The sequence below is a fragment of the Polyergus mexicanus genome, unplaced genomic scaffold (assembly GCF_030449975.1).
Source record: "Polyergus mexicanus isolate NDT 795.1 unplaced genomic scaffold, iyPolMexi1.0 SCAF_15, whole genome shotgun sequence".
Taxonomy (NCBI): Eukaryota; Metazoa; Arthropoda; class Insecta; order Hymenoptera; family Formicidae; genus Polyergus; species Polyergus mexicanus.
The window spans coordinates 1131636-1144882 of NW_027223335.1; the positions used below are offsets into that span (position 1 = coordinate 1131636).

Below are 13247 nucleotides of genomic sequence, written 5' to 3' on the forward strand. Positions count from 1 at the left end.
TATAACTTTGTCACAAAAAATAAAATAAGATTTACCTGAACAATGAGCTTTGAAACGTTACTCTTGTAAATCTTAAATTTGTCTTAGAAGGCAAAAGCAGAAATAGATTTATAGCCATATCTAAAGATATTAGATGAGATAAGAAAACCGATCGCGGGTACAAATAATGCAGATATATGCCAATGGAGGATTAATTGAGATCTCCTACACTGATTATTCGTTGAATATATCCGATTGTAATAAACATGTTTTCTGGCGGGTGCGTCCGATCTCTGCTAGATATGAATTATAATGGCGTATGTACGTCGTTGGACTGTCGTGGCGCGGGGATCGTAAAGAATTAACTCACTCCGCCACCTTACAAGAGACGCGTACGCTTTACCGTAATTTTATTTTACGACATGTGTGTGTGTGTGCCCTTTCATCTTTCCTACCATCTTTCTTTCACCGCGCGTCTCGCACGGCGCTATCTTATACTTTTTTACGACAACCTTGCGCGTATTTCTGGCGGCGAAATTGTGGGAAGCCGCGTTTGCCTCTCTGTGTCATCTTTGCTAAGCGTCATGGACGGACGAACGTGGTCGTGATGGGCGTGGTAGCCCGGCATCGGAGAGCCGCGACGCATCGAGCGTGCGTTTATTTACGCACGTATACACGCAGGCGCGCGCGATTCGGAGTCGCCGGGACTGGATGTTTCGTCGATAATGAAACTCGATTAGAGAATTGATTTTTAATCATTCGTTCGCGCATTAATTTCTTTCATCATATATAATAATACGATAGTCGCTATAACGACGTCGACTAATATTAAAGTTATTAGCGTGTCTCTAACTGAGAGTAAATAATTCACGGAGAACCTTTCACGAGACATTAGATATCGAAAGAAGAATCATCACCCGTTGTATGGAACAAAGTATTGCAAAAGCCTTAAGAAGATTCCAAGATTTACTGCTTTTCTACTTGACTTGACTTATCTTTGACATTTTAAATCATTGACAGTTCGATAAGTCTCTAATCAATTGCAACTGTCAATACCGAATGAGTAACTAGAACCGCAAATAAAAAATTCGAATTTGAGGCAAATATCAATCAAGGACATCCTATACTTATAGCGTGAAAAATATTTTAATTTTACATCGACTCACCGAAGATAATTTCCTCGCCTTGCAGAATCACCGCGATGTCACTCACCTGCAACAAAGAAGAGAACATTGAACATGATTTATACGCGAATTTTTCATCTTGTTCAAAGAGAGAGAGAGACTGTTTCTTGTACAACGATAAAACGATTACGATGATGCCAATAACAGATAAACGTGATATTATGTGTCGGATAAAGTTGGTTGCCCGAGAAATCCTCCACGCGACGCCGCGCGAGGATCGAGATCGTTGTCGGACGAACGTCTTGACGTCTTGACGCTCGTAAAGGCCCTACGTTGTATCCGCGGGCCCACTTTCAGCTGGGTTGGGCGCGATCCATGTTGTCCGACAACTGTGTCTGTCAAATATGTATTGTACATCGATCAACGGTGGCATACTGACGCACAGCTCAAGTATTGCGCGACACGTCTAATATCTATAGAAATTTTACTATATTGTCGTAGATGTCGAAAAACATTATAGTTTATGCTCACGTTAACTATTCGTGTATCGTCTCGGAATTTTGCTGCCGTGCATGTAACCACACATACACATACACACACATTTTATGTACTGACAGGACATCTTTTAGTACGTCGGACTAATATTTAAAAAATATCTAATTTTAAAGAATGTATAGAATGATTTAATGTATTCTATAATGCAATCTTTTTTATTTATAATAATATTCAAATTAATATGCATAAATTATATTATATGATAAAAAAATATATAATATATTAATTTATATATATATTTCGGAATCTTTGTAAATTCAGTATTTTTTTAATAAGCCTAAACTGTTTATAAAACGATAGATTATATATAATATTGCTCCCCCCTTCTATCTAACGTTTATTCATTAAACTTTATTAACTCTGCCCATCGGCGAATGATATAACACCATCTCGACGATCATCGACATGCCGCTAGATCGAGAGACACCTCGGTTTCGACTGCCGATGACATGACAAAAATGCACGCTGGACGAGAGCGCGCGTGTTCTCGAAATTTAAAAGAGTGTCCGACCACCCCGCGGCGCTCAACGACATCGGCCGCGCGCATCTTCGCGGTGTCAGTTGTATAAGTAATGACAATACGATGACTGGACAGCCGCTAAACACCTGCATTCACCACCTTATCTCGCGGATCCCGCTGTTAGGATCAGGTTTTCGCTATCGTTAGCCCTTTTCGCCGCGTGATCCATAGCGCCCATTCTCGAATCCGAGAGCGCCTTGGGTGGTCCTCCCATCGCCGATAATCCTGACGTAATTCTTGACGCCTCCCGCGCGTCGTTTTCTATCACCACGAACAATCCGATCGTGACTTTGCCCCCGACTGAGCATCAACATCGCGTGCGGCTCTTCTGGGCCCAGTCTATTCCAGCAGTATGAACAATCGATGATTTTTAGAAATTTTTTTTAAACAATATTAGGAATCGATCTTCATGATGTTTTAAACATGATGTTTCTGTCGTTGTTTAAATATTAGTGCCATTTTAAATTTCAATTTTTTCATTTCTTGAAAAATATTAATTTTTTGAATTCTAATATTAGATTCAGTATCCCAAAAATATCTTACGGAATAAAACTTTTCATTTCAGATGATTACACGATGAAGTAGCACGCCTGTTACGTCGCACTGTCATTTTTTAACACGCTACGCGCAGAGGCTCGTATTGGGAAAAAAAAAAAAAACTGACGCGCAATTGAAACATCAATAAAAACATATGTAAAACGCCAAAAAGATCTCAATTTTTCTATTCTTCGAAAGAAATTTTTTTAAATTATTAGTTTTTTACACTAGAGTAGAATCGAGCTCTTAAACATCAATTGATCGCATCATTTCCGAAACTTCTCTACGTAGCGATACCTGACGCGTGGTGAATACAAGATTCCCTTCTCTACGTACGGATTGTTGAAATGCGCCCTTTCGTGACGATCGCAACGTCCAGCAAGACGAGAAGCAGCGCGCGAGCGTAGACCCCATAGGATGGGTTGACGTAACTTGCAGAGGCCCGTTGAATATTTATCGCCGCACGCCTTGTTTGTACGCCGTTCTGCCTCGCTTGAATTTAAATACCGTGCGCCTTTCGCATCTCCGCTCGTGCGTTTCCTTCTTCGCGCGAGCAACGATTCTCTCTCGCTGTATTATTTATAGCAAACGAGAACGCGCGAGTTTCTCTCATAAAACGAAAAATCGCGAAAATCGAGTCTTAAAGTCATCCCTCTCTCTCGCGTCAACGTCATCTCTTTGCTCCTATCTATAGACAGCATCCGAATCAATCTTCTCTTTGCCAGTAGCGGGCAAAGCGGTTCGAAAGCATACTATTAAAAATATGTAAAAATTTATATAAACAAAATTTTCTTTAAAAATTGATTATTTGAATATTTCATTATTCATATAATAAGAAAAATAATGGTTTTAATTGATTACTTGAATTATCTATAATAAGAAATATATATTTAAGAGATATTTATCTCTCATTTGTAAAATCTATTAAATATCTCAAATATTATATGTATAATCAACTTGCAAAATATCCGCTCTATCACTTGATATATTATTCCCGTTCGCGCTTACACTATGTATTGTATTATACAAAGCAATGCAGCGTGCACGTTCCTCGAGCAAACTGTTATTATCAAGCTCAAGAGAGCGATCCTTTCGTTCATCATATGATTGACATTAATTACCGCAACACAATCGACGACTTATCCGATCCTCAACTTGATCCTCGATGGCGAGATACGACGCCAAGTACGCTAGGACGCGTAAAGCAGGATAGAGTCGGGAGACGCTCTCAAAGGGAAATCTCTCTCTCCTCCTCCTCCTTCCCCGTCGTCGGTCATCACCGCAAGGCGAGTTAGAGTGCCCGACCGGCCGGCCGCGAAACCTCGTTGAAGACGTTTCGTCGGAGAGAATCCGAGAGAGGCGAAGCGAGAAACAGGAAGAGATAGAGAGAGTACATACACGCAAAACGGAGTTTCTTCTCCCGTGGGAAGGCGTGGTTGGTAGACGCGCGACGTCCATTTGTCTCGGGCGCCTCCCGCACCAGGAACGCCCTTGCATCCCACGGGCATCGATCACGTTTCCCTCTTACCGGGCGCATCGCGCCGCGTCTCTCTCTCTCTCTCTCTCTTTCTCTATCCCTCTCTCTGTGTACACTTTACGCGTACATACTCGCCTACACATATACCGCCCTTGCACGACACGTGCGCAAGCCATCCCTTTTGTCCGATGGCACCGGCGTTGCCAACTTTTCAAAATAAAATTACGATACAACGAGTGAACCAGATTATAATATTTCGGGAAACGTATCACCGTGTTTAGTGCATCGAAAACGAGAAAAGACACAAGTTCGAGAGACTGGCGATAATTATTAATACACAGATAGATAGCGATAGCGATTCCACACATGTTAGAAAGTCGTTGAAAATATACCTAAATGATAAATAATATTTGTCGATAGAAGTGGATTTGTCTGGTTTCGATCTTTAACGATAAGTTGTAAGTAGAGTTGAGAGCCATCGTTACGTCAGATCCACTGGACCGCTCAACGTCGCTTTGTTCTACTCGCGCTCGAGCTTTCCCCGCATTCTCACCAAAGTCCTTCCCTTACAAAAATCCAGTTTCCTAAGACGTAATAAAGTTATCGCCATAATAATACACGCGCCACATCTCGGTGAAGACGTATAGAAAGTTATGGAGGTTTATACAATGCGATTAAAAAATTTAATGACACATCGTTCCGGTCGATCGCGACCGCGAGATCTCGATCGACCGGAACGACGAGATGTTAAAAACGATCTTTTTATTGTGCTACAATTTATAAGACAAACGCAAACTTTCACGAAAAATGTAGACTCTTTATAATTGAATAATATAATAAGTATATATATACGAATGCACAAAAGTAATTAATGCATTTTACTTCAGATCTATATAAAAAGATTCACTCAAATTACGTCTCTTATATCGTAATGTCATTCTAAAAAGCGGTGAATATTTTTTTTTTTTTTTTTTTTTTTTTAACGTCTAAATGCAAGTATCTCGAATTGTTCCACTGTAGAGAGAGATTATCGGATTATCGTGATTTGAAATCGTTAGCGTGTAAGTTGATTGTCTTTCACAACCGATTGCTCGAAGCTTGTCCTTTTGTTATTCTGTTGCAGCCGGTAAGTGTACACGATGCTTCCTTCGCCGAGGCAAACGTGGATCGTGGAGCGTTGATCGCAGGATGGCTATCTGGTTACGCGCATGGCAACTTCCAAGTAAGCGCATTACAGCTATCGTTATTGCTACATATAAACGTTACATTGTAAAAAATTCGAGAGAATCAACGGGATTTTCTAAGATTGCTAAAATTCGCTAGTTGCGTGGAAATCTCATTTTACGCATCTTACGTCCATGGTTTTCAATCTCCTTTCTCCAACAATTAATCAATCTTGTAATTTTCTTTATCTATAAAGAGATTACCCCCTATAATATCGCAACTTGCAAGATATAAATATTCATGTTGGACGAGAAACTGAAATGATACGCTTCGTCCAGTTGTAACCGGTGAAAGAAAGTATATCGAATCTTTGTTATTGAAAAATCATGTTTCCGGTTTCATTTTCGTTGCAGAGATTTTGCGAAAGCGCCGATAATATTTTTACGTTTAGTAATATTTACAATTTTTCACAACAATATTAAATGCTATTAATTAAAGAAACACATGTGAATGTGAAATCAAAAAAGATTTAGACTGATTTTCTGAATTAAGATCATTTTTGATTTCAATACCGATTCTGCTGCAAAATTGGAAAAATATAATTAAGAAATTTGTACGGCTCTCTTCTCCGAGTAACATATAGAGATTTAAAAAAATAAAAAATATAATTTATAAAATTTCTATATTTAATTCCAAAGAACAAAGAAAAACACTTTTATGAAATATTGTGCCGAAACTTTCACTCAAATATATTTAGATTTTTATTCAAAGAGACGATACACTATTTACATTATTAATATTAATATCAATATTTGTATCGAGACTTTGGGGCGCTGAAACGAAACTTTTCAATCACCGTTTTATTCCGGGCGAAGGCTTTTTGAAACGGAATTTACATTTTTTTTAGAAAGATTTTATTCCGTTTCGCACAATACAACATTTTATTTTTCAAGACTATATTTATTTAACTGGGTGTAAATTCTATCGGAGCGATAAAGAATAAGTTGATTCTATTCTCAGATTCAAATCTCTGGTTTTCGCCCCACTGTACACTGAGCGATAGCTCGAACGGAATGATCGACGCTATCGCGGTCCCTTAATTTTTGGTAAGCGGGTGATGGTAATTAACGGGTTGCTTCGTAACGCATGCCTACACGCGCAAAATATATGCGTCGGCGTCTCATCCACTCGCCTTCCTCGTTGCACGCGCGCGAAATGCATACCGGTAAACGCGCGGCGTGGCGAGGTGTTGCATATGCATGCGTCGATCGATATGAATGCATCGTTGCATGCTAAACGGCTGCGAGCCTATCTGATCTGCCATTTTCCTTTCGGCCGCGAAAGGCATCCGCGCGCGGCTGCGGCGGCGCCGATGCGGAAACTCTGCGTGTGAATCTCCGATTATCGTCTGGTCCGCCGCTTATTAGGCCTCTTACCCTACGCAACAATGTGCCGTGGATCATGTTTGGCTCCGAGTCAATTCTAGTTCCCGCAAGAATTCTCGGATCGCCCGATGAGAATCTCATGTCTGACCGAAGAATAGCGCCGAGAGATATCGAAAAATCGCCATCGCCTAAACAGGCTTAGATGTTGGGGCGGTTCTACCTGGGTGCGCGCGAAAGCGATTTTATCTCTGAAATTTTGCGGTTCCCCCATATATATATATATATATATATATATCGCGTGGGAGGATAATTTTCTTTTTCGTCAATTTTTTTCTTCGCACTTACTTCTTTTTTTAACTCTGCGAGAGAATAATTTCCAGCAGGTATACACATCCGGCAATCTTGTTGCGTCAAAGCAGTACATCGATTTAAGCTTACATTAATATCTGCGTACACACACGTAGGTTCATAAAAATATTTACCTTCATCTACGATAACAATGGATCGCTCTCATCAACGGTAATGCGATTACGAAAATTCGTTTCGATGAAGAATGGATTCGTTGGACGATATCTGTAATAAACCGCAGAGTCGTCGATGATAGACGTATCGCTGCGATCGATAATTGAGACGCTAGACCTACACACCGGGCTTTTATCCAAGGGTTATCTTGTACAATTATAGAAGGTATGCTACTTTATGGCCGAAGGTATCTATCTAAAGGATCGATACTTAATTAGGTCGACCCTCGCGAGGGTATGACGGCCGTGCATTCTCGCGTATCGCGTCTAATTATCGCAGAAATTGACCGGCACTATTGACACGTACAAAGATCTGCGGTCTGATCGCGAAAGAGGGTCTCGTACAGGCTGTCTCGCGCGTTCGCTATTGCATTAGTTGCTCTCTAGCGAAAAAAAAAGAAAAAAAAATGCTTTCTTTTTATAAGATATTATAAGACTTATAAGATACACGTAGTGCAAAGTAATACCAATTCTTGCATTTTTTTTTACGTATATCTCGAAAAGACAAACGCCATCCTTTTCGGGAACTCGGCAAAGGAGAGAAAATCTCGAAATGTCATTCGTGCGTTCCCACGTGTAGAGAACGCGAGAGTAATTTTTTAATTGTTGCGCGGCGCTTTTCTGCCGCGTTTAATAACACCTTGGCGTCCGAGTTGCCTATTACAACGAGTGCAAGACTACCACCTCGTTTTGGCCCCGAAGGGGCCAAATCTCTCTCTTTCTCTCTCGAACTGACTCGAGCGTTCGGACGCGCTCGATTTTTTAAGTGACGAGGGTACTCGGTCATATATCTCCCTCGTAGGTCCGCGAAAGTTTCGACGTTTGCACGGCCCACGAAATTACACGTTGCGAAGGCAACGGGGTGCACCGATGCTTTTCATCATTACTGAATAATCTGCGTTCTCTTTCGGGGGCCGATCGTGTGTAGTGTGGCGGCGAAACCTCCATACGCGAAGAGGAAGAGTCGCGCGTTATCGTTAAAATAGTCTATTAAAAGTCAACATTTCATCCTCGCGACTACGATACAAACCGCTCCATCTCCATTCGCGTAAAACTGTCGATGAGAGTCGGAACTAAATCATATAGACGACATTAATGGATAGTAAAATCCCTCTTCTCTCCGCGTGCTTGTCTATTTGAATACCCGATTTCCCATATATCGTTCCCTCTCGCCATATTATCAATCATCGCGTTAGCTCGCGTGAACCTTAAAAGCCACGAGTTCAAGGAGGACGGCCTCGAGAGAAGCGTTACCGTGGCTGGCTTGTCGCGCTAACGACTGGCAATATCCCCCGTCGTCTCGTATCCCATCTCGTCATCTTTACATCTCGCGCATTTCCATACAAGAGTGAGGCCACATTTGAATATCCCTCTTCCCCCCCCCCCGCCCCGCCCCCCCTCTTCCTTCTCCATCCATCGCGCGACGTCCCGCGCGTTCCTCTCGCTCGAAACCAGACGGCGCGTATTCGCTCCGGCGAATTACATAGCCGACGTCGAAGCGTGGCGATCTGATATCCGATCCTCGTCCGACGACGTAACGGGATGACGATGCGCGGGGGAGGCGACCGAGGAAGGCGATGACTGGCGAAAACGTATTAAGATCTATCGCGACGGCGAATCTTCCTCCGCGAACGATCGACTCCTTCCGCTTGTCGCGCGACCGCGATTATGCACGATTTTACACGCGCGATGGTTGTTGTATTAATTTTTAATCGAATCGGGGAGAGACACGTAGCTGCGACTTCAAACGGCTATCGGTATGAACGAGAGGAAAAGCGCATCCGCGATAAAAAAATATCATCTATCGAATAGCTTCTCTGTTTGTAATCGATTCCGTCCGACCGATGAAATCCGTTCCTCTCACTCTTTCTGTCAATTCTCTGAACGGTTTTTGCCATGTGCCCTTTCCTTTTCTCCCCCTGTGCTGTTCCTTTATCGCATCGCGAGATGGACCGGTGGAGATAACGCCGCGAGCCTAGTAACTGCAGTAATCGTCGGTGATTAGAGGAGTCATAATTACCGGTCCACATATAACGTTACCGAGTCCATTCATTCTCTAGTGGTCTCTTCTTCGTCGGCACGTTTTTCTCTCCCTCCCCTATTCTCCTTCGGATACGTTCCGATATCGATCGATCTCATCGACTCTTATCGACTTTTTTTCTCTATATCGTCCTCTTTTCGCAATATTCCGACACGGATAAAGAGAGCTATTTTAAAAGCTATATAAAATTTGATTAACAGAAGTGTCCACAGAAATTTTATAAAATTAAATTCCTTGATTTTTCCACGTGTAAAAAAAAAATCCTGAGAATGTTCCAGATTTTCCATATTTTTCCAAGAAATAGACACCCTAATTAATATATACGTATACTCGCGTAATAAAAATTACGACATATTCATAAAATATTTTAAAACTTTAATTCAAATTCTGTATATATTTTTGATCCTGACCTCGATTCCTTTGATGTTACAAATGTATCCCTAATGATAATCCGCATCCAAATACATCTAGGAGTTCCCCCTCGTTCTTTAGCCAGATTATAAAACTACGATACAATATACCCCTGATGAGTTTTCTCTCCTTGTCTCTTGCACGTCGAGTTTCTCTCTGAACGAACGTCGAACGAATCGAAAGGAGTTATTTTTTGCCGGCCTTCTTTCGAAAGCTGGGCAACACGGACAACGACGACGGCGGCGGCGGCGACGGCGACGGCGGCGGCGACGGCGACGGCGACGACGACGACGATGACGACAAGCGTACTCGCGCGTAGACGTCGCCGCTGATGACAGGCCGAAGGTAATAATTATTACAGTGCGCGAATCGCAATTACAGAGCAGACGCCGGTTGGCGAGTACGAGGAGTCGTCGCACCGTCGTTCGCTGCGAAACGCCGATGCATCTGACGCATGCAACCAGTATGCAGCACCTACATACATACGGAAAAGAAAAGTGCCGACGTGCCATTTTTGAAGCTCGAGCGATCAAAACTTGGAATAATAATTTCCAACGTATTTTTCGCTAAAAAATTGAATGATACTAACATCAGTCACTCGGCAATTCGTATTATTCGGAATTTCTCACCTCCCGTTACTGTTTTGACAGTTTCCATTATTTACACATACGCATAAGAAAATATATTCTATAAATTAACATATATAATTAAATTTAAAAGAATGTTATCTTTATATGTGAATAATTACACAAAATATTTACTTACGGATAATAGCTAATAGATATCTTTGTTGTCTTACTATATCGACAATAATAAATTATCAATAACAAATTATCAAAGCGAGATCGCAATACGTTTCAGATGGATTGCTTACGTTAGACATCGTACACTCGAATCGACAATTGATGCGCAAATGTATTGTAAACATATATAGTAATACAATCGTGCATCAATATTTACAACGTATGCGAGGCAGCCAATTTACCACAACTTTATAATGAGCGTCGGTGAGATGCTGCTCCTTGATAACGACAGCTGCGCGTCTACTTTATTGCATCATAATTAGGGTAGAACTCACCGAGCATAAAATTCCGACCACTTGATCACAACGCTGATACCCGCAGTCTAATTTCTTGCACTCTTTCTTCCTATGTTCTTACGCCGCGGTACAATTATCTGGATTCTTGTAAAAACGAAGAATATCTCATTTAGAGTATATCTCGTAGTGGTAACAATAATTTTTTACGAATTAATCAGCAAATATTATCGTAATCCAAAAAAGGCAAATATAACATTTGTTTCCTTCGTCCAACGGTGGGCATATTTCAAATGCAGATTATATATTCAAAATAATAATTTAAATAATGTAATAATGTGTCTTTTACACATTAAGTAAAATATTATTCCAACATTTTTTTTTTTTTTTCTATGAAGATGAGAAAAATATAAATACATGGCAAATATTTATTTGAGACAACGAATAAAACTGTTAATTATGATATTAGAAATTCTTATCTCAAACAATATTTAAAGTTTTTAAACACGCATATCATTAGAGATATATATATTTTTAATATTTTTATATTTCTAATGTTATTTTAATTCGAGAAAAAAATATTTAAATATTTTACCGTCGATACTTTAAGAGGTAATTATGTCAATTCACTATTTGAAATTTCTAGCGAGAAAAAAAATATATGTATATTTAAAATATTTTTAAATTTGTAGAAGCAACTAAATTTTTCAAATAAAATTTTAATCAACATACAATAATATTTCTCAATTTGTTTATAATAAAAAAAAAAAATCCCCTTCATAATTTTATTCAATCACGCTACAATGTTTTTTCTCAATCTTTTCATCTCCTCCTAATTAAACTATCGCGATTCTTCCGATTGTATTACTATTCTGAAAAGAAGATTGCGTTACGTCGCTATCTCAAAATTCGACGTATTTCTCTTTTTCCATCGCGAACGACACGAGCGAGTCTGGAATTCAGCACAGCATCCCGATGTCGCGGGGTCCCGCTGAGAGTACTTGCTAATCTGATGTCGAGCGTGTAAGCGCGACGTAAGCTCCAGCGGACACGCCCGCTAATTGTATGAATTATGTATGCGATATTCGAGAGAGACTCTTGCACGCCGACACGCGCCGGGAGGATCGACGCGGACGACTGTCGGCGCGTTGCTGTCGATGCCTTTTCTCCGTATAACGATCGTCGCAGGAATCTCGAGACGATATAAGTCGCGCGTGGACTGTTTTCGACAGGGATGGATCCGGCGAAAAAAAAAGGGCGAAACGGAGCGACGAGGGAACGACGGCGTTCGACATGCCCGCGTTTTACGAGCCCGCGCTTCCGCCGGACGTCCCGGCGTTATTGAGATTAACGGACGGCCGTTTCGACCAGGGATGGGACACTTGGATGGGATCGCAGTAGAGGAAGTCGGCGCTCCGTCACCCGCGTAGAAAACCCGTCGTGCAAAAGGAGGGAAACGTAGGAGAAAACTCTGCTCTTCTTGGAAATATATATGTATACGACTGTCGCTTACGGGAGCGATGTAGCGTATATATCGCGATAAATCGGCGCTGTGAATAATCGACATTGAGAATAATCGATATTACGCATCCCTTTTTCCGCCGGGATGCTTACAAGAATTCCGTATATCTCTCGTATATACGCTGTTATTACTTCTACATTATTAGCAGCCGATGATTGATATAACTTTCATTTTAAATCCTCACCGTACTAGACAAGCCATAAGCTCGCCGAGTTTGATCGAGACAGCAGGCGTAGCGTGATCCTGGATCACGTTACATGCTTAGCAGACAATTCACTTCGATTATCGGGATGACAAATAAAAGATCTCGCGAGGGCGCGCGATAATTCATCGCCGATCGATCGCACACGTGGTAAAATGGAGATAGTAAAGAAAAGGCCATGTATAACGATCGTGATTATGGAGTCGAGGTTCATCGAGCGTTATCATTTTCCTGTGTCGTGGGACGGGGAGAATATACTCATTCGCCGATTGTGATTGAAATGGGATTGACTTTTACGACAGTCACGGATGGATCGCCTGCGGTTGGCAATCTTCGACAGGTAGCCGTTTCGCGGAAAACCACGTGAAATATGTGCGCTGAGCGTGTGTCACCCGCGTTCGCGTTACATATGTAATGATCGGATACGCGAACAAGGAGAGACTCATCGAGATCACATTTACGTAAACCGTAAACGATAATATGCCTGCGGATACAGTAATGTCGAAAAAGTCAGAAGGCTATGAGAATAGATTTGCAAAACAAAATTGTTTTCATTTTCTCGTCCTCGAAAAGAAAGATTGTCTTTCAAATCAAGTAAAGAATCACAAATCAATATCGGTGAAAATAATTTCGTATATATCACGTTTTCGAAACGAGCAACGACTTCTTCACATTTACGACGTTTGTCCACGTTCACACGCACCTCCGACATTTCCCTTTCCACATACGTAACTCGGCAATTACCACGCGAGCTCGCGCGCGCTACGACATAA

At 41.2% G+C, this 13247-nt stretch overlaps 2 protein-coding genes across 11 annotated transcripts in view; one reads left to right on the forward strand and one right to left on the reverse strand.

Moving 5' to 3' along the window:
• The window catches only part of LOC138939837 (uncharacterized), a 180279-nt gene that overhangs the window by 61995 nt on the left and 105037 nt on the right, over window positions 1–13247 (reverse strand). The window contains exon 7 of one of the 10 annotated variants that reach the window (XR_011447908.1): window positions 1146–1191. The exons of 8 other annotated variants lie outside the window; for them this stretch is intronic. The gene's annotated coding sequence lies outside the window, so the exon portion shown is untranslated. Of the gene's footprint in view, window positions 1–831; window positions 1192–13247 lie in introns of those variants that run through there. One more of the 10 variants, XR_011447907.1, reaches the window with a different exon arrangement.
• The window catches only part of Sp1 (transcription factor Sp9), a 65532-nt gene that overhangs the window by 6874 nt on the left and 45411 nt on the right, over window positions 1–13247 (forward strand). Inside the window, exon 2 of the mRNA XM_070308059.1 lies at window positions 5316–5414. Coding sequence (XP_070164160.1) covers window positions 5316–5414 — 99 coding nt within the window. The remainder of the gene's footprint in view (window positions 1–5315; window positions 5415–13247) is intronic.